The sequence below is a fragment of the Podarcis erhardii genome, assembly GCF_964252035.2.
Source record: "Podarcis erhardii genome assembly, chromosome: 14".
In the NCBI taxonomy this organism is placed as follows: domain Eukaryota; kingdom Metazoa; phylum Chordata; class Lepidosauria; order Squamata; family Lacertidae; genus Podarcis; species Podarcis erhardii.
Window position 1 is genome coordinate 44,810,768 of NC_138503.1, and position 21,068 is coordinate 44,831,835.

The window sequence follows — 21,068 nt, forward strand, 5'->3', positions numbered from 1 at the left end:
TCACTCTTTTCTGATTAGCTAATGTCCGTTTCCTATCTGTCGTTGTGTATACACCACACCTTTAAAGCACATTCAGAGCAAGTTCTTTCAAAGAATTCTGGGAACTGTAGTTTCCCCCCTCACCAACCCTTAACAAACAGCAGCGCCCGGAATTATTTGAGGGAGCAAATTAGCTTCAGATGTGGAACAATAGAGTCTGTTGACCATGTCCCTCAAACACATTCCCGCCCAAAGAATCCTAGGGAACTGTAGTTTACTTCTCCCCAGAGCTACAAATTCCAGCACCCAGAAAGTCTACAGTTCCCAGAAGTATTTTATTGTGGGTACAAGGGTTTCACTGGAGGTTTTTAAACAGAAGTTGAATGGCCATCGTCTATCAGGAATTGTTTAGCTGCGATTCCAGCATTGCAGGGGTTTGGACTAGATGACCCCCCAGGAACCCTTCCAACTCTACAGTTTTTTTGGTTATAAGTGCTTTTGGTGTATAACGTGCTGATTCTCCCCCATTAAGAAATCTCCCAGGAATATATTATTCTTCTGTAGATCAGTGTTGTTTTGCTTAAGGTTTGCCCTAAATAAATAAACAAATAAATAAGTTTCCAAACTTCAATGCAGATGAGGATAATTTTGTCTTGCCAGTTTCATTTAAGAAAGAGCAAGTGAGCATATTTTCATATATCTGTTTTAAACTGTTTTAAGGAGATAGATGGTTTTGATTGTGCATTTAATCCTGTTGGTCTGTGACTGTAGCAAACCAACAATTTATTCATATATGCTAGTACAACTGTTGTGGGGGGCCGGACTATATTTTTTTGGAGGGGGGGAATGAACGAATTCCTATGCCCCACAAATAACCCAGAGATGCATTTTAAATAAAAGCACACATTCTATCTACTCATGTAAAAACACCAGGCAGGCCCCACAAATAACCCAGAGATGCATTTTAAATAAAAGGACATATTCTACTCATGTAAAAACGTGCTGATTTTGAAGGCGATTGGGCCGGATCTGGCCCCTGGGCTTTAGTTTGCCTACCCATGACATATAGCCTCAATTGTTCACCCTCATCCACCCCAGGAAAAATTTTATTTGGGGGGGGGGGAGAATAAAGACCCACTCATTTGTATGGGAGCAAATGCAAACTGCAATATGCTTGCATGCATATTTGGAGAAGAGGGTGGGGGGAAATAAGAGCAGCACTGTCCTTTCCTTGGTTCCCACTTTATCTACACATGGCCAGCTTCCTTTAGAAATCAGCATGAAAGCTTCTGGGACTTGTGGCAAGTTAACTAACTAGGGCAAGAAAATAGGATGAAGCAAAGGATAGTAGTCTCTAGTGGAAGTTTTTCTCTTAACTCTGCGACCCGGGAGGAAAATGCTGGAGCACCAGCGCCACCCCGTGCCCACAATGTGCAACAACAGCAACCCTTGCAATAATCAGGTCCACGTTTGCAGTTCGGTGCGAGGGACGCCATTATTTACTGTATTTTGGGGCGTCTGGGAGAGCTCGCATTTTATTTCCTTGCTCACTTATTTAAATAAATCCACAGCCTGGCAGTGCAATGAGTCTGCACGGTGGTTCCTTTTTTTGCTTTTCTGCTCGGAGCGACGGGGAAACCATCTTATCTAGCAGGAAGGGCGGCGGCGAGCAGCAGAGAATTGCAGGGGAATATTTGCTGCGAAGCTCCTTCCCTTTTGCAATGAACGGGGAAGGGGGGGAAAAAAGCAAGCAAGCCGGAAATAGCTCTGCAAGAATTTCCCGACGTCCCTTATATGCCGTTCAGAGCCTCTCTGCAATCGGGTGGTAGCGTGGCCGAGTGGTCTAAGGCGCTGGATTTAGGCTCCAGTCATTTCGATGGCGTGGGTTCGAATCCCACCGCTGCCAAGATACGTTTTTTTTTTTCCCCTTCTCTCTCTTCCACCCGAAATCTCGGTAATTTGCTCCCCGTTGATTGGAAAGGTGATCTTGAAAGATTTTGCTGCTCTCCAAAATCCCGGGTTTCGGGATCGTGATGAGCTGCCGTTTGCAATGCAATTGCGACCTCTGCAATGCCCTTAAGGAATGCAGCAGGGCTGCCGGGTGAAATTCCCTTTATACCTCGCTTTTTATTTCGTCGTTTTCCCCCGGGGACTGAAAATACTGTTCTGTCTCGCAGCTCTCGCTGTTCTAAAACAGGCCTGACATGCATATCAGCCCATTCATTGCCTAGACAAAAACCACGCGTTTTCAATGGGGAGAAGAGCGAAAGACGGTGAACTAAACATAACACGAACTGCAAAACCATGTAGGAATGGAACGACATGCCCATTTCGGTTGTCACTTTCGATTCTCTCCATTGCCCATTTCCCCAATCTTCAGTTCCCCTTATTTCTACAGCAATTTCTTATTTAATTAAAAAAAACCCAAAACATTTAAGGGTTTTAGTGCAAATTTCTCCTAAAAATACCGCTTTTTGTTCCTATGTGGGTTTTTGACTAAGCCACACATTTTTGCAATCGGTTTCCCTGAATACAATGCATGAATTTTGTATTGCTTCGGAAAGGGCGATTTTGATAAATCCATCTTTGAATGTAAACCGAACCGAATTTCTTCCCCCTCCCTACTTGGAAGTAAGCCCCACTGAATTTGAGCTCACCTAGGGACAGCAGGAGGCAGGATTTCTGCATTGAAGGGGGTGGGCTGGATGACCCTTAGGATCCCTTCAAACTCTACAATTATATACCATAAGATTGTTAGTCTATGTATTTCAATGGAACACAGTCCAGTTTATGGATTTGCCATATCCTGCCCAATCCCATCTACTGTATTTATGCAAATTGAATGCGCCATCAAATTTTCAAAAACTTTCAAACAGGAAAAGTAGTTGTTGGCTGGTGCCATCAAATCTAATGTGCACCCTAATTTTCGCAATGTAATTTGGCCAAAAAAAGGTGTGCATTACATTCAAGTAAATACGGTGTTTTAAAACAAAAAATACGCCGCCCCCCAAAACATTAACTTGAAGATACTGCAGTACCAAGTTAATATCCTGAAGCAGACAGGCAAGGCATATTACACTAATATTGTACCAGTTGCACTGGTTACTGGTGCACTTCCGGGCCCATTCTAAAATACTGGCAGTGACCTTGAAATTAAAGGCTCACCTACATCCATAGACGCCTGCCCGTAACTCCAGACCTGTATCCAAAACCTTATTCCGATGCTCACCAGCAAAGGGAGTTCAGCTGACATACACATCAGCCAGAGCCTTTTTGGCAGTGGCCCCACAATTGCGCAATGCTAACACACAGCATTATGCAGGCCCCATCCCAATACATTTTGAAACCCTAATATTTTACCTTGACTTAACAGAAACAGACTATGGCTAAGGGATGAGATGGGGTGGCCTGGAGTCAGTTCATGCTGCATTTTTGATGATTAGACCAAGTGCGGTAGTGAAGTGTTATTAAATGTAGCATTTAATGCTGGAAAGGACCTTGATTCTTGAAAGGCGGGGCTTATAAATTAATCCGTTAAAACGAGCAACCGGATGAGCCAACACATAAAAAGAAAGAAGAATAGATGGGTGAGGCCGATGCGCTCCCCTTTACACCAGAGGGCACTGTAATGCCTTCCAGGTGGTGTTGGAACGACAACCTCTGGGGATTGTCTTTGGTTTTTCAAATTTCACCTTGGGCAAGGCCAAAATTCGGCCTGCCCCCCCCCCCGCCTTCCCTTCTGCTCAATTCACTACATCACAGGGCCAATGGAAGTTGTAGTCCAATGACATTTCGAAGGCCACAGGTCCCCCCCCCCATTCCTTTTCAAACAACACAGAGAAACCTTCCCCTACCCTCAAGTGTGCTTATTCACATGTAAAGGACAGACCACCGCCTTCTCCAACCATGTATTATATGTAAACATGGCGAGACCAGTGGACCTGCTTTTCCACAGGCCAGTTTTGTCCACTTTGGCCTTCAGAAAAACACAGGCAGGTTTTCAGGCGTGCTTTTATTTTCAGCTCGTGCTGCAAAGTTGGCGAGAGACATCCAGTGCCGTGCAAAATGGTTCGCTGTTGGCACTGCTCTCCTGGATCCCTTTCTCACCTTCGTGGGCCTCATTTCTCGTCATGACCTGGAGAGGCAAGAGGCCGTCCTGATGTGCCTGTGGAGGATTATTTGTACGCAGCCTTTGAAAGCCCCCCTCTCTTCTCCAGTTTGACGAAAGACGAGGAACCAACTGAACGCAGACGCCGCTGATATAAAAACGACACCCTCTCCCCTTGCGCGAGTCTCCTGAGTATGATTTTAGGTGGCCATTTTGGCTTTCTGTTCATTAGCCACCGCAGGACGATTTCCTTGTATGTTTCTTATTCCTCTTAATGTACCTGCCTGCCTACTACTTTAGAGCTAAGAAAAACAGACCATGCGATCCAAGGGCAATGTTCCCCCGGCCGACTCTGTGCCTGAGAATGGCTGGTTTATCGCACGACAAGATGCCGATACTTTCCCCAGTTCTTGTGAACAAATTCCCAAACTTCTTGACGGTAAACTGCCAGGATGATCAGGGCGATGAACAGGGCTATCACCACGAAGCTTTTCAGCATGAAATAATTCTTCTTGCGGGGCCTGGTTTTCAAAAAATGATCCACGCAGTCTGCAAACAAGTACTTTTTTGGGGCGTAGCCGAGCTGTTGCCGGGCTTTATCTATTTTGAACGTGTTCGTGTAAGCAATGTTGTACACCTGCGAAGTGAAAGCAAAGGAGTTGGGTTTCTTTTAAAAACTGTTTTGAAACAACATGAGAGCAAACGACAATGGAGGGTACCTGGTATGGGGTGGGCTTCCCAGATTCAGTGGCCTCCAGATGCCGGCTGCACCACAATTCCCTTCATTCCATCATCGTTTCCATCGCACATTTAAAATGATGTTTTTCCTAAGAACCTAAGAAGGCACTGGCTGTATCAGGTCAAAGGCCGACCTAGTCTTGGCATCCTGTTCTCACCGTGGGCAACCAGATATCTATGGGAAGCCCAGAAGCAGGAGCTAAGAACAACAGCCCTCTCCCCACTTGCGACTCCCAGCAGGTGATATTAAGAGGCATCCAATGGAGGCAGGACATAGCCATAGCTGTCAAGCGTCCCTTATTTGGCGGGACAGTCCCTTATTCCAGCGCCATGTCCCGCTGCTGTCCCTTATTGACGATGTCTCTTAAATAAGCTACTGAAGGTAACGGGGCCCTTTCTATGTCCAGCTTGCTTTGTCAACAACAAATTGTTGCTGTTTTTTGTGTTGAATATATGCTATATGATGGACCTAATAGGTATCTAAAGCCATTTGCACGCAACAAAATAGGTATTTTATAAAAGTAATTGTTGATCCCTTATTTTGGCTGCTGATCCCTTATTTTCGAGGCTGCTGGTCCCTTATTTTCAAATCTGTAAGTTGACAGCTATGGACATAGCTATTGTGATATGTAGCCAGTGATAGCTTTCTCACCCACGACTGCTGAACCCTCTTTTTGAAAAGCACAATAGTTTATTTTAGAATTTCTGCCAACATAAACAACAACAAAAATGTATATGGTAGCATGCCAATTCATAATACCATTAAGAACATCAGACGTATGTAATGCAAGCCAAGAGTAACAACAGAGTAAAGACGAAAGAAAAATTAGAAGGGGAAAGAAGTGTGGCGTAATGGTTAGAATGTTGGGACGTCACCTGGGAGATTTCTCCACCTGTAAAATGGGCTCTTTGTGCGGGACAAAAGCCAGCCAGCCAGATTCCAAAGCTCCCTCTGCACTACAAGGGCTTTTGGTATGTTTTTAAGTTTGTTTTCTTGTGCTTTTCTATTTTGTAATCTGCCCTGGTAATTTGCTTGAAGGGTAGAGTATACGTTACTACAACAAATGGCTGTCAGTAGAGCATGAGACTCTTAATCTGAGTACTGTAGGGTTGAGCCACACATTGGGCAAAAGATTCCTGCATTGCAGGGGGCTGGACTAGATGACACTATGGTCTCTTCCAACTCTACACTCCTGATTCTATGAAACAAACCCAGTACGTAATAACGTGGGCATGCATTACCTCATTTCTGGTGACCAAAGGTGTGATTTCAACAATGGGCATTAACAGGTTGTGGAAGTGTTCCATTGCCACAGCTGTACAAAGAATAAAAAAAGCACTTGATAAATACAATGGTCACTTGAAATAGCAGCGCATGCACAAAGCTGTGAGTCAAATGCTTGGGTCTGTCTAGCTCAGTACAGGCAGGCAGCAATGCTCCATTCAGACAGACATATTTCCAAAATCTGCCTGCAGATACCAGGGATTGAACCCAGGGTCATTCCGCACACAAATAACACATTCTGCCGCTGAGCCCTGACTGCATTTCTCAAGTCTAACTTTGGCAACTTATTTGTTTATATTGCTAAAAAGAGCTGCAATTAAACTGTTCTCTGGCATCGGGGTTGTTATTTGCCTCCTTAATAAGATTCCCTGTGCCCGCAGCTCTAAAAAGTTTGGGTTAAATTATACATTAAATTAAATATGTAATGTAACATTTGGGTTTCAGACAGTTGTCAGCATGGGCAGTCACAATCTGGGCTGAGGCCATGCTGTGAAAGGCTGATCCTTCTCTTCACTTGCTGTTGTCCTGATCAAAATTCCTCCCCTCCTCAACACCTGTATAGGAGTGAACTTCCCCACAGAAACTTTTCCCCATCCTTGCCACAAGGCAATGCAGTTGTGGCCAGGGGTGTGTGTGCACGGAGAATGCTATTTTTTATGGAACAACATCAGGGTTGAAAAACATTAACCTCTGCCCCCTCAGGTCTCAGTTGAGATGGGCGCCGATATAGTGCAATGGGCGCATCTGCACATAACGCTAAACAATGACTGTCGAGCTTCAGAAACTCAGATCTTTTGTGATTGGGAGAAGGATTTCTGCAGAGTTTAGCGTGTGCTTCCAAACATCTCAGTTTAAGCATTATGGTTTACCACAATGGCCGGTTCAACAAGCCAGCTTTTCAAGCCATGGTTTGTTGCAAGATAAAATTCATGGTTCACACTGAGTGCAAACCCAAGGTTTTGTCTGAACTACTGTAAAAACAAACAAACCCCAAACAACTGGAAATATTTTACCTGAAAAATAAGCAAAAAGAATAGGAACACGTATCCATGGCTTGCTGCAACCCAATCCTTTAAACTGAAAGAAACATTGAAATACTGAAACCAGACAGCTTTGAATACATCTGTTCATTTATCAATCTGTCCATTCCTTAACATTTCTGCACCGTTTGATTGTAGGAAAACCTCAAAGTGGTTTACGAGAAAGATAAAACAATAAAACACTCACATATTACAACCATAATTTAAAATACAGAGAAGGTTAAAATCAAGTCCAAAATTAAGACCAAAACAAATTAAAACTCCTGTTACTGAATTTCTTACAAAAAACTTCTGTGTCTAGAAATTTTCACTGGTAAAATACTCAGCAAAGGTTTGCATTATACATAGTCATCTATGACTTGTAAGCCCCCCCCATATTCACCTGATTCCCACCCCCCCAACACTATACAGCTGCCTTTATTAATTATTGTATCATATCAGGCCATATGAGACTCAAGGCACATTAAAAAAGAAACGGAGAAACTGAAGCCCAACAGATGATACTGGACTTGAACTCCCATCCATCACAACCACCACAGCCAATAGGCTTAAGAGGTTTTAGAGTACAATTGTGTCTATAACAAACAGCTCTTGCACTCACCAGTGGGGTTAACCACTCAATAAGGTTGACCTTCTCGCCATCGTTGATGAAATATGCCTGGCCAGTCTACAAAGAACACAGGGGAAAGAGATCAGAATAGACAGGGGGAACTTGTGGCCATACAGACATTGTTGGACATACACACATTGGCAACGTAGCCACCCAGATGTTGATGGAGTCCCACTTCATTCATTCACCCATGTTTGCTGGGGGGAAACCACAAACTTTACATGTACGGTTTGCCTGCAGCCTTAGGAAGGAAAATAACCTACCTGGACACCTTTTGTGCTCAACTGAGAACTGTATGATTTCCTGGAAGCTCCAGAGGTTTAGGTGCATTAAATTTATTGCCCACCAAAACAAAACAATAACAAAAACCCTGATGGTTTGATATATAGCCAAAGTATAAATACAACAATAAACACAGGCGAAACATATCAAAAACTGATTTCACAGTGCAACGTCATGTCACTGGTGCTATCCAAACGCCTGTGCTTTGCCTGGCGCCAAAATGAGGACAAGGGTGGATCCAGGTGGGCCTCCCTTGGGAAAGCATTCCATCAATGGCGGGATGCTATAGAAAGGTCCTGCTCTCTTATCCCCACACTTCAGACCTTCCTTGGAGGTGGGCTACAGAGAAGAATCTCAGATTATGACCTCAGGGTCAGGGAAAATTCATGGGGGAAATTAGTTATAGCAGTAAGCCATATAGTAAACGTAATACAGTGGTACCTCAGGTTAAGTACTTAATTCGTTTTGGAGATCTATTCTTAACCTGAAACTGTTCTTAACCTGAAGACCACTTTAGCTAATGGGGCCTCCCGCTGCTGCCGCGCCGCTGGAGCACGATTTCTGTTCTCATCCTGAAGCAAAGTTCTTAACCAGAGGTACTATTTCTGGGTTAGCGGAGTCTGTAACCTGAAGCGTATGTAACCCGAGGTACCACTGTATATATATATTGGAACATTTGTTTTCTAGGGAGTTGGACACCTCCCAATTTACTATAGCCAAATTTTGCATGAGAGCAGGGAACAGGTTTTCATCTAGAGAAGCTTTTAATGTTTGACGGACTATTGTATTTTAATATTTTGTTGGAAGCCGCCCAGAGTGACTGGGGAAACCCAGCCAGATGGGCGGGGTATAAATAAATCATCATCATCATCTATGTCTGGATACACCTGGAAGTCATTTTGAATCAACATGGTGGACTTGAACCTTTTGACGCTGCACTGATGTTAACCACTGATTTCAAAACCACTGGTGTTTTTGTGGGTTTCTTAGCGTTACTTAGCAACTTCTGCCGAAAAGCTGCTTAGTAAATCAATTATCCTGAAAATGCCATAGCCCTCCAGGTGCCTCACGCCAAGGAAATGCTCTGCACATCCCCAGAATGTTCGGCACCTGAAAAACTGGAGCATGTGTAACGATATACTCACAGCTATGTAGTTCTTCTCAGGAGTGAGAGCGTCCATGGCGAGGATGTGAGCTTGCACGAGATTCTTGACATGAACCCAGTTCATCCGGGTCTCTGGTCCCCCAAATGTGAAGACAAACATCCCTCTTTGAATATTCAACTGTTGGAAGGTATGATTGAAGCATAACGTTGCCAGTTACAACGAGGGACAAATGAGATGTGATGCAGAATTGTCACTGGCTCTCCTGAGCTGAAGAACAGGAGACTTTTAAAGCAAGCCCTATTCAGGTACAGTGGTACCTCAGGTTAAGTACTTAATTCGTTCCGGAGGTCCATACTTAACTTGAAACTGTTCTCAACCTGAAGCACCACTTTAGCTAATGGGGCCTCCTGCTGCCGCCGCGCTGCCGGAGCACAAATTCTGTTCTCATCCTGAAGCAAAGTTCTTAACCCGAAGCACTATTTCTGGGCTAGCGGAGTCTGTAACCTGAAGCGTATGTAACCTGAAGCATATGTAACCCGAGGTACCACTGTATTCCAAGCAGAGTAAACCCAGGGCATGTCTTTGCTTTTCTCAATCTGCCAACCCTTCTTGTGTTCGAGGAGGGCTATCATTGCCCCCAGCCCACCCTCTGTCTTCTCACCTCCAGGCCAAACATATCCAACTGTTTCAACCTTTCCTTGCGTGGCTTGTTTTCTCTGGTACCTAACTGTAACTGGTCTCATCCCATGGTGGTATTATTATTATTATTATTTATTGAATTTATATACCACCCTATACCCGGGGGCCTCAGGGCGGTTCACAGAATAAAATCAATATATAAAGCCACAAAATACCTAATAAAAATAAAAACAACAACCCAATAGCCCCTCCCCCCAACCCCCCCACATTTTAAAAGGGCATAGGATGTAAATCCGATCAACCAAAGGCCTGGTTAAAAAGGAACGTTTTTGCCTGGTGCCTAAAGGTGTACAATGAAGGCGCCAAGTGAACTTCCCTGGGGGGAGCATTCCACAGACAGGGAGCCACTGCAGAGAAGGCCCTTTCCCGTGTTGCCACCTTCCGGACCTCTCGAGGAGGAGGCACACAAAGGAGGGCCTCAGAAGATGACCTCAGGGTCCGGATAGGTTCATATGGTAGTGTTTCCCCCCACATTCACAGAAGAGTGTTCTGAGCAAGTCACAATACGTACGGCTATCCGGGGAAAATGCCTTTGCTCTTCCGGCCCATAGATGCCGGGAGGTCGAAGAGCACAGGTGTGCAGCTTGCCACCTCCTAGGAAACAGGACAAGAAGCTGTTGGCTGATTCTGAACACGTCAATTGAAGAAACCGCCATGTTTAGGGCTGATGCTGGACCACATGGGACAAGAGAGGCCACAGGTTTCAGCATCTCCCGACTCCTCCTCCTCCTACCTGCTTCTAGGCTCCTCTGATGGATAGCTTTGGAGTCTTAAAGGGGCAACCTTCTATCCTGAAGGTGAGCATATCTCCCTGTGCTGCTGGACCAGTGAGGTGCAATGGGAGGGACTGGCTTCTTCAGGTTCAAGGGCAGGTGTCCACGGAGGTCCTGGCTCTGAGCCTACAGGCCCTGGTGGTATGGGAGTGTCCTCTGCGGACTCCTGCCTGCCAACCCCAGGCTCTGCGGTCTCTCAGTCTCCAAGAGCAGGGCCAGAGCTGTGAACCTGGAATAACTTCATAGGTGGAGCCTCTTGAGTCTGAACCTTAATAGCTGCTCAACTCTGGGGGTCACGAAAGATACAATAAAATCATTCCCCCCCCCCAAGGTTGCCACAAGCTAAGATCACAGAAAAGTACCTGGTAAAGACACTCCGTCTGCTCCTAGAACCATCTGTTCTGCAATTGATTTGGTTCTGGAATACTCGTTCATTTGCTAAAAAGAAATCAAATTAATTAGTTTGGATTATTTAGCAAATACCAAAGCACGTAAGCCAACAGATCTGCTTGAACAGGTAATATGTTTTTCTCCCACTCAGTCAGTCACCATCTACATCCCTGGTGCCAAAGAACAGCCCATATAATGCGATTTTAATCACAGCTCCAAGTCTTACCACGGGGTCATGGGTAAATCCCCAGCAGAGGGTCTTCCACAATTGTAGGACCACATAGAACACCTCTATGTGCCAACTTAGAAGATGGATGGAAGGGGTTTATTTCTGCCTGAATCTGGGGAACACTTTCTCCCTTAGGATTTAACCAAGACTGTAATAACATTTATTTTTTTAAAAGAGTGAAAATAATGTGGGGAGGAGGTCAGTCTGCCCTACAGGAGTATGGGACACCAGTAGGGAAAGTGATGTCGTGTGAAAATAATTCCATGTGTCTTACTCCTAACAGACCTCTGAGAAGATGCAATTCAGTTTCCCCAAAGCATGGGGTGCAACCCTACAGGGATCATACGGAGAGAAAAATAGGGCTGTTCTTAATCCCAGCGTGCCCAAGGGTCTCTAGTGGTAACCTAAGTCTAGAGATGAAATAGCAGGAGCAAGAGCTGGTGGCAGTGTTGTAGCACAGGGGTGGTTGCCCTGGGTGCAAAATTGCTTCCCTGGACACTTTCAACACCCAGCGCTGCCTCAGTCCAGCCGCACGCTCCTATCACTGGGCTCCGTTGAAAACGGCTTCTCCATGCAAACTGGGAAGCAACCTCTCCAGACAATGGAAGAGCTCTTTTTCCTTATCCCTGTGGCTGCAATCTCTTGGGTGATTGCGGACGCTTTTAAGCAGCTGGGTGCACAAGCATCCATTTCCCTCCCATCCAACCAACCCCTCCATGTGTCCCTGGGCACTGGCAACCCATCATACACCACTGGAAAAAGAGGCAAGTGCCCACTAGGACTGGTAGGACAGAAGGCAAGGAGACTAGCAGTAGCCAAACCCAACGACAGACAGGCAGGGGCACACCACGACTGGTTCTAAGACCTTCTGGATCAGGCCAAGGGCCCATCTAGTCCAGCATCCTGTTCTCACGCTGGCCAACCAGATCCTTGTGGGAAACCTACAAGCAGGACCCAAGAACAAGAGCCCTCTCCCCTCCTCTGGTTTCCAGCAAATGGTATTCAGAAGCACTGCTGCCTCTGACCGTGGAGGCAGAGCAGAGCTGTTATGGCTAGTAGTCCTTGATAGCCTGGTACTCTGGGAATTTGTCTATGTGCTGGGCCCGGGGGTAACCCATGAAACCTGGTCCAGGTCCGGTCCAGAATCCGAAGGTTCCGCTGGGAGACAGTCCGACAGGGCCAAGGCAGGGCACGAGGCAGGATACCAGGCAAGGACAGGTACAGGATCTCAGGCAGGATCTAGCATACAGCAATATTGCTCCCGCAACCTGGGGCAGGGTCCGACAGCCTTTTATCTCTGTTGGGGTAGCGGCTGGTCATGGTCCCCTGGTGACTCACCTCCCTGTTTCGCCCGAAGGCGAGCACTCCTCCTGCGAGTACTCAGGTCTCTCTTTCTCTCAGACCTCAGTCTCTGCAGCTCAGGAGACGTCGGTGGGTTACTAGAGCCAGAGGCTGCCTCAGCCTCCCCTGACCCAACCAGTAGTGGAGCAGCTGTAAGTGATGGCCCAGCTGGAGGCAACGAGGTCATCCCCGCATCTAGAGCCAGGGCAGGCTCAGGCCCCTGACTTGAACCAGCTGGTGCTTGTTGCAGGGGAACCTGTGCAGACTGGGGCTCTTCAGGATCAGGCCCCAGACTTGGTTCAGATGACGCCTGAGGCAAAGGATCCGGTGCAGACTGAGTCTCCTCTGGTTCTGAATCCGAGCCTGAGTCCCAGGCAATCACAGTCTAATCCTCTTTTAAAACCACCCAAATTAGTGGCCATCACTGTCCCTAAAGTACCATAGTTTATCTATGAGCTTCTAAGCAAGAATGCAGGGAGGTGGGGGTGGGGGATGGGGGCAGACCGAGGGCTAATAGACCAGCCTCCACCAGTTCTTTGGATCCACCCCTACACTTTGGATCCAGAGCAACAGGCTGGGAAAAAACAACACGTAATTTCCCTTGTGTTGTGGGGAGGTCATTTAAAAAAACTCAGCCCTCCTCTCTCTTGCAACCCACACCCCTCAGTTGCAGCCAAATGCTAAAAAAGGGGAGCAGCCCCAATACCTGTGCTAAAGGAAAATAAGGCACACTCTGCTCATCGGCATCAATAAGGGTTTGCCCGCCAAACACCACGTTGATGCTGCTTGTGTAGACCAGCCTGGGGACGCTTCGTCGCTTGCAGACTGCAGAGACATAGGAAACACAAAGCACTTTGTTGAGGGAAGGAGACAAATGGAAATCTGCTTTCCTGAGGGAAAGGTCTGGTATCTCAGGATGGCTGCGAGCAACAGCAGCCAACAAAAGATTCTGCCCCGGCTCACATTACAGCATCCTCCAGCCCTAGGTAAAGGTAAAGGTACCCCTGACCATTAGGTCCAGTCATGGCTGACTCTGGGGTTGCGGTGCTCATCTCGTTTTATTGGCTGAGGGAACCGGCGTACAGCTTCTGGGTCATGTGGCCAGCATGACTAAGCCGCTTCTGGCGAACCAGAGCAGCACACGGAAACGCCGTTTACCTCCCCGCCAGAGCGGTACCTATTTATCTACTTGCACTTTGACTTGCTTTCGAACTGCTAGGTTGGCAGGAGCAGAGACCGAGTAACGGGAGCTCACCCCATTGTGGGGATTCGAACCACCGACCTTCTGATCGGCAGGTCCTAGGCTCTGTGGTTTAACCCACAGCGCCACCTGCGTCCCTAGGAGACTTCAAAAGGGAGCTCTTTCTAGAGAAAGAACCGTGGTGGTGGGGAGACTCTGGGGTTGCTATCAGGGGGTGATTGGTTTCGCTCCACCCTCCAGCCCTAGGAGCCTGCAGAAGGGAATTGCTTAATGAATACTTTAGCCTGAACTATTAGTAAGCTGTATACTTACTTCTTAAATGTTTATCCTTGCTAAATTAATTCTTAATTGTTGATTCTTGGGTTTTCTTGCATTATGTTGCAGTGATGTTGTCTTATTGTGTTCTTTGTCCAGGGCAGCTGTCTATCAGCTCCATCTGGTACCCAGGCTGAGACCATACCTGCCTACACACTGTCTTGCCACAGTAGTACATGCTCTAGTTAGCTCCCACTTGGACTACTGCAATGCGCTCTACGTGGGGCTACCTTTGAAGGTGACCCAGAAACCATAACTAAGACAAAATGCAGCTGCCAGTCCTGAAGGATCTACATTAGTTCCCAGTACTTTTCTGAGCATAATTCAAAGTGTCAGTGCTGACCTTTAAAACCTTAGACTGCTTTGGCTCTGTATACCTGAAGGTGTGTCTCCACCACCATCGTTCAACCCGGACACTGAGGTCCAGCTCCGAGGGCCTTCTGGCAGTTCCCTCATAGTGAGAAGTGAGGTTACAGGGAACCAGGCAGAGGGCCTTCTGGGTAGTGGCGCCTGTCCTGTGGAACGCTCTCCCACAAGACGTTAAGGAAATAAACAACCCTGTGACTTTTAGAAGACATCTGAAGGCAGCCCTGTATAGGGAAGTTTTGAATGTCTTATGTCTTACTGTGTTTTAATGTGTTGGAAGCTTCCCAGAGTGGCTGGGGTGACCCAGTCAGGTGGACAGCATATAAATAATAAATGACCATTATTATTCTTTATCGTATTTAGACTGGCTTTTGTGCGAACTGCTTTTGAGCACAGATTTATTTGTGGGAGATGTGGTATGTAAACAAGCCGACCATTGACGATCCTCAGCCTTGGCTCATCCAAAACAAAGCACTGATGCTGTACGCACCTTCAATGACAACACTGGTTCCTCCGACATTGACAGACCGAATATGTCTCTTGTGCATCTAGGAAAAGCAGGAAGAGGTTTAATGTTGCTCCAGCTGCTGCAATCAAAGCAAAATGAATTGCTTTAGCTTGTTTTGGTCTCTGGAGAATTGGCCTGGCTTGCTCCCTAGGCGTCAAGAAGGCCAGCTTGTAAAAGTTGAATTTCGCCAAAAAAATAATAATAATAAAAAAATCATCTGAAAAAAGCAGTCAAGAAGGGCTATTGCTCAGAGGCTGTGTACCTGCCGAAGGTCCCAGGTACGTTCTCTTGCATCTTCAGTTAGAAGGTTCAGACCACAAGTGATGGGAAAGTGTCTTTGCCCAAGACCCTGGAGAACCACTAGTTAGTCTTGGGTGAAATCCAGCACAGGGAACCTTTTATAGTCCTCCAGAGGTCACATGGGGCCAAAAGTAGATGTGGAATAACAAATGATAATTTACTTATGCACCCCTCTCAGTACATTGTTTACTGAAAATAAAACATTTCTCTTCTTAAAAAATATACATATTCTTACTGTTGCCTTTGCTTAAGAGAATGTCTGTGATCTAATTCAGCATCACTCAGGCATCTTTTTTCAAAGCATCATAGAATTGGAAGGGACCATGAGGGTGTCAGGGTCTGGCCGGATGAGGAAGAGTGTTGGGCGCCGCCTATGCAAGAGACCCCTCCAGGGAGGACACAGAAGATGACAACTTAGACCCAGGGCAGTGGTGGTGGGACACAGGGGGCCAGTGTGCAGGAGTGTCAAGCTGGGAGATGCTAGATGCAGGAGGGCTGAGTGATCGGGTGTGTGTGTGTGTGTCAGGAGAAGGAAGGTCTTCCAAGACAGCGCTAGGTGCTGAGAGTCTCAGCACGAGTGCAGACTCAGAGAGAGAAGAGTCCGAGGCTGCCTCTGCTGCCAAGAAACTGGCTCTCCTCCCCAGACTACCCACTTGAGGAGAGTCCTACACGCTGCTCAGCAATGGGCCAGACAGGCCCAGAGGAGGAGCCCGCCCCCGTGCCGCATTTTACATCTGCTTGGGAGGGATCTGGAGTGAGAGGGGAAGGAGCTAGGTGAGACAAGCCAGAGGGACGCTGCTGTGGTGCTTCCTTTCTGTGAATTAAAAGCTTATTGCATTGTGTGTCTCAAGTTCTCTCCTGACTTGTGGATGACCTGTGCTTGCCTGACAGCTCCTTGACAGAGGATCATCTAGTCCAACCCCCTGCAGTGCAGGATTCTTTTGCCAAATGTGGGGATTGGACCCACGACCCTGAGATGCTCTACGGACTGAGCTATACCAGACTGTCTGTATCCACTCAGGGCTTCTTTGTCTGAGAGTCTAGTGTATTTTATTTTCCTTTCTGAAAGGGGCAGGCCCTGGAAAAAGCTATCAACAGATCTCCGTTTGATTCAGGGCAGCGGGAAATTTTCTGAAAATCTGTTCAACACAATCTGGAAAGGCCACATGAAAGGGGTTGATTCCTTGCAGAAACTCAAGACGAAGAGAAGCCAACTCACTTGTTCCAATCCTGTCATTCCGTACGCGGCTGCGTGAATGACACAGTCTGCCCCTTCGCAGGCTGCATAAAGCTGGTCATAGTGCCTCACATCTGCCTAGAACACAGAGATCACATACTCCTGAGTGGTGGCTGGGGGGCGGGGGTCAGCAATGTTTTTCCCCCAGGCAACAGACAACAAAGGATGCCGAGAAGCCAAGATACACACTCTAAGACCACCAGCAACAGGGAAGAGAGGGCAAGGACCCAGTTCTTTGATCATGCAGATCTTCTCTGTCATTGCAAAGGGTCAGGAGACATACTGTGCAAATCATGCCATCATAAGAGTTGGAGGAGGCCTCATACACCATCCATCCCTCTGATGGAAGAACTGCAAAGCAAATCCAATGGGTATCTGTGCAGAAAGAGAGAGTGTTTGTCCATACTGGAGAACTCTGGATTTGCACTTGCCTGTCTCATTAATATAGGGATAGCCACAGGTTGTCCCTCCCATCCCATGGTGTTGTCCTGGAACTTTCCCCCTTTAAATGAGGGTTTTCCTGGTCCTTGGAAAGTTCAAAACAGGCAGGATTGGACCCCCCCCCCCGATCTTGCAGAGATCATAGTCACCTACCCCACCCACCCCCATTGCATCGGGGTGCCACTGATCACTGGTGCTTGCAAACCCTTTCCCCCACAACCACACTTTACTTGCCTTACACCTGACAGCAGATAATAATCTCTCTCTACACGATGTGTTGCTTATGGAAAAGAAAAGTGGGGTGTTACGATCATAATAATAAATGATAAATACCTGTACGAGTACTACTCCTTTTGGAATTTCCCAGAGGGGTTGGTTAATGTCATAGAGAATCACACTGGTTCCTGATTTGGCAAGGGCACGGCCAAGGGTAAAGCCAAAATAGCCAGCACCTCCTGTTATCACTGTCTTGTTGCTCACTTTCTTCAGCCCTCGGTTACCGGGGTCAAGTTTCTGTTCAGCAGGCTGGGCATCTTGTTTAGAGGATTTGGGGTTTTTTTGGTCTTTCTGCTGAGATTTCTCCATTGCGCACTAAGGGGGTGGTCAGGGATCCACCGGATCTGGTATTACAAAACTCCACCAAGGTGGGAGCAACAGTATCTCCTTCTCATAACCTGTTGAAAGAGCACAAAGACCAATTTTGTTGCTGCTGTTGCTACAGGAATAACAGCGCCATTGGCAGAGCATAAGATTCTTAATCAAAGCACCATGGGTTTAAGATTCCTGCACTGCAGGGGACTGGACTAGATGATCCTCGTGGTCCCTTGCAGCTCTACAATTCTTTGATTCTAAGATTTCCATGTTTCTCAGTCTGGTTCTTATTTAAGGAACTACATATATATATATATATATATATATATATATATATATATATCTCCTCTGTACCTATGCAATAATCAATAAACACACAAGACGTAACCGGCTGTACTTTTGAATAAATAAGGTATACTATTCATTGCATCAAATTGTAGATTTCAACAGAAGTCTCATAAAGTTCAACGAAAAAGGCAGAAGACCCAGTGGATCAGTTCATTCTCTAGTCAGTTCATGAATAAGGTCCATATATGTAGTTGTTTTGCCTCAGTATCTATGGCCTTGCCCCATGCCTTTTTATCACACATTCATGATCATTTGTGTTCACAGTGCTATTAACGGGGGGGGGGGTCATAAACACTTCTGTTTTTTATACAATCCACACTTGCAAAAAGTTTGGGGTGGCCATACTGCTCTGCTTTCCAACCAGAGACAAAGGTTTAAAGGTTTGAACATTTGCAAGAAGCAAGGGTTTAAAGCCCTTCTGCGCCCCTACCCCCCCCCCCCCCGCCCAGCAGCAGGGTCCCAATGCAGATCAGGGCTCCCTTGCCTGCAATTTACTTCAAAAAGTCACTATCTCAATTGCTAATTGTGTAAACGCTGTGCCGTCCAGTTAGGTGTTTGGAATGAGTTCCTACATGGCACAGGTCTTTTTTTTAGATTGCGTTCAATCTGGCAAGATCTAGATAAAATCAAGCATTAAATTTTTGGTGTTTTCTGCAACATATTCTTCACAAAGTAAAATGAAGCACTGGTGGTGGAATTATTCTGTTTACGTTCGCTCTGTGACACTTCCGCAATGCTAGTATGTTATCGCTGTGTGGGTGGGGTCATATGTGACCATCCCAAAAGCATTAGGAACCCAAATAATCATGAATGAGCACTAAAAAGGATGCTTGAAAGGGCATAGAAGGAACCCATAGCCTAGTTCATTCGTTATGTAGCGGCTTCTCAGTCACGCCACCCATTGCCACCCTGGTAAGGGAGTGAAGGAGCAAAAATGATCTCTCAGCCTCTCCAACCTCGCAGGGTTGTTGCAAGGATAAAAAGGAAGTAAGCATATATACCCCTTGAGGTCTTGGGTGGAAATCATTGTATGAAATAAACAAAATATATCAGATGTGGGGCTGTATTTTGCTTTCGTTTTACTTAATGGGAAGAGGGTGGGTTGGTGAACGGTAGTCATTACTAACCCCCAACGTGGCTGGTTTTTTTTGAAAACCACACAGAGGTTTTCTTACAATCAAGCGATATGTAAATTTTGTCATAAATAAATAAATCTCTCTTCGTCACCCCAAGGTAATAACAACCGCTTCTTATACTCCTGGGACCATAGACCAAAGTGGTCACGAGCATCTTCCAATGAAGAATCTGGTGTAAAAGGTAGCCAATCGTATTACATATGCCAATAAGTCTCTTCTCCCCATAGGCTGCTGCAACAGAGAACTGCTTTTGCATCACGTCGCTTCAGAATGTTTCAGTTTAAAAGGAGACAGTTGGTGCAGTTAAATAGAATTCTACCTCACGCCTCTTGTGGGGATAATACAGCAATGGCCAGGTGTGCTTACATGGAAGTAAATTCCACTGAAATTCTGTGGGACTTACTTTGGAGTAACCAGGCCTTGGCTTGGAGTGCAAACAATAAAAACGCAAAGCTGCTCATTGGCACACAGGGATTGTTTGGGTTCCAGTATTTGGGGAATTCATCTTTGAAGTTTGGCTGTGATTTTTGGATAAATCTGAATACTTCAGATACAAAGGGCACAGCCTTCCATCTGCATTTATTATTGCATTACAAGCACACTTTTTTCAAACTTTGCTGCATGTTTCTTTTCGGCATTCACCCCCCTGCAACACAGGAATCTTCTGCCCAACGTGGGGCTAAAATCCACGACCCTCATCTCATGGTCCACCAGCTGAGCTATATCCTATTTAAAATCTCTGAAGATATTGTTGCGGGAGAGCCACCTGGACTGCTAACTTTCGCTGCATCCCTGTAATAAACCAATTATTTACTTGAAGGAAAAACATCATCTCTGCCTTCCAGGCTGCTCGCCCCCCTGCTGAGTTTGGATGAAGCATGTTGTTGACAAAACCATTTCACCATTCTGCTATAAAAGCAAAGATCTTTGCCACAGCAAGTGAAAGAGGTCCACAGGATTTCCCCTCATTCAAAAAAGGAAAATACCTGTGGTTTCCTTGCACAAACCCCCAGATATTATCATATCTAGACAGGCAGATATGTGCGAGATACTTTTAATATCGGTTTATTACCCTGGTTGTACGCTAACTCATAGCTTTGCCAAAACGCCACTTCAAAAAGTAAAATAAAAACCTTCTAACAGTGCAGTGCTAAGCACAGTTACTCAGGTGTAGGACTCACCCAGTTCAATGACATCTACTCCCAGGTAAACTGTGCATTTATGCCCCAAAATTAAATTTTAATTTTAGAAGTGAGGGAATGACAGCGAGTGGTGACACTAATTATACTCATTTCTATGCAGGAATAGTAAGAAATAATGAATAATCACAGGGTGTTCGGTAGACAGAATGGGGTTTGCTGGGATAATAAACCATCCACACAATTATTATAGAGATCCCAAGCAGGGTAGTCCTTCCGTACACGTTTTATTTCCTTTTGCAAACGTTATTTCGTTTTCACTCAACCAAACCTCTCAGTTTTAGAAGGCCTGGAGATGTACACCTTTGGGTGAGATTCGGTACTCCTTGCTCCCCACCGCTCGCTTCCTGAGCGATGCAATGGGCGACAAAAGGAGATCCGTGGGTTGTGCCTCCTACTAAGCTTCTACTCAAGAGTAGGCCCATTGAAAGCCCTGGCCCCTCACGCCCAGCTTCCGTCCATTGACTTCAGCGGGTCTCCTCCTGAGTATGGACTTAGTTGGGAAGCTCTAGCGCGTAAAGCCCTAGTAGCCATAAGAAGATCTCCTGCAATAATATTATTACCCTGGGCAGGAGAGATTTCCTGGGTGTTGGGCAAATCCTGGCTCTTCCCCCCCCCCAAACGGCAGGAGGTGGCTCCTTTTCCTCTCCCTCACGGTTGACCAGGAGACACCCCCAGCTAGGCGGGCGGGCAGGCTTACATCTTCAATTCATCCATCCTAAGAGGAAGAAAAGCCACTGCGGAGGAGCCCGGCTTGGTGTTGGCGGTACTGTACTTCCAGCGGGGAGGAGAACCGTAAATATTAAAGGCGCAGCGCACGCACAAGAGAGTTCTGTTATCTCCAGG

The 21,068-nt window shown here is 46.2% G+C and overlaps 1 protein-coding gene across 2 annotated transcripts; it reads right to left on the reverse strand.

Moving 5' to 3' along the window:
* Positions 1 to 3,974: 3,974 nt before the first annotated feature.
* On the reverse strand, positions 3,975 to 21,048 carry SDR42E2 (short chain dehydrogenase/reductase family 42E, member 2). 2 transcript variants are annotated; one of them, XM_081839918.1, is made up of 12 exons: positions 20,923 to 21,048; positions 17,282 to 17,622; positions 16,490 to 16,585; positions 14,953 to 15,010; positions 13,287 to 13,405; positions 10,983 to 11,058; positions 10,359 to 10,441; positions 9,188 to 9,325; positions 7,752 to 7,817; positions 7,124 to 7,187; positions 6,068 to 6,141; positions 3,975 to 4,724 (listed from the first exon to the last, which is right to left on the reverse strand). In XM_081839918.1, the coding sequence occupies exons 2-12, from the start codon at positions 17,531 to 17,533 to the stop codon at positions 4,461 to 4,463; spliced, it is 1,290 nt and encodes a 429-aa protein (XP_081696044.1). In that variant the 5' UTR covers positions 17,534 to 17,622; positions 20,923 to 21,048; the 3' UTR covers positions 3,975 to 4,460. The 2 variants fall into 2 exon arrangements, with proteins under 2 accessions (XP_081696044.1, XP_081696045.1); XM_081839919.1 differs by lacking the exon at positions 20,923 to 21,048 and adding an exon at positions 19,115 to 19,207.
* Between the last annotated feature and the right edge of the window lie 20 nt (positions 21,049 to 21,068).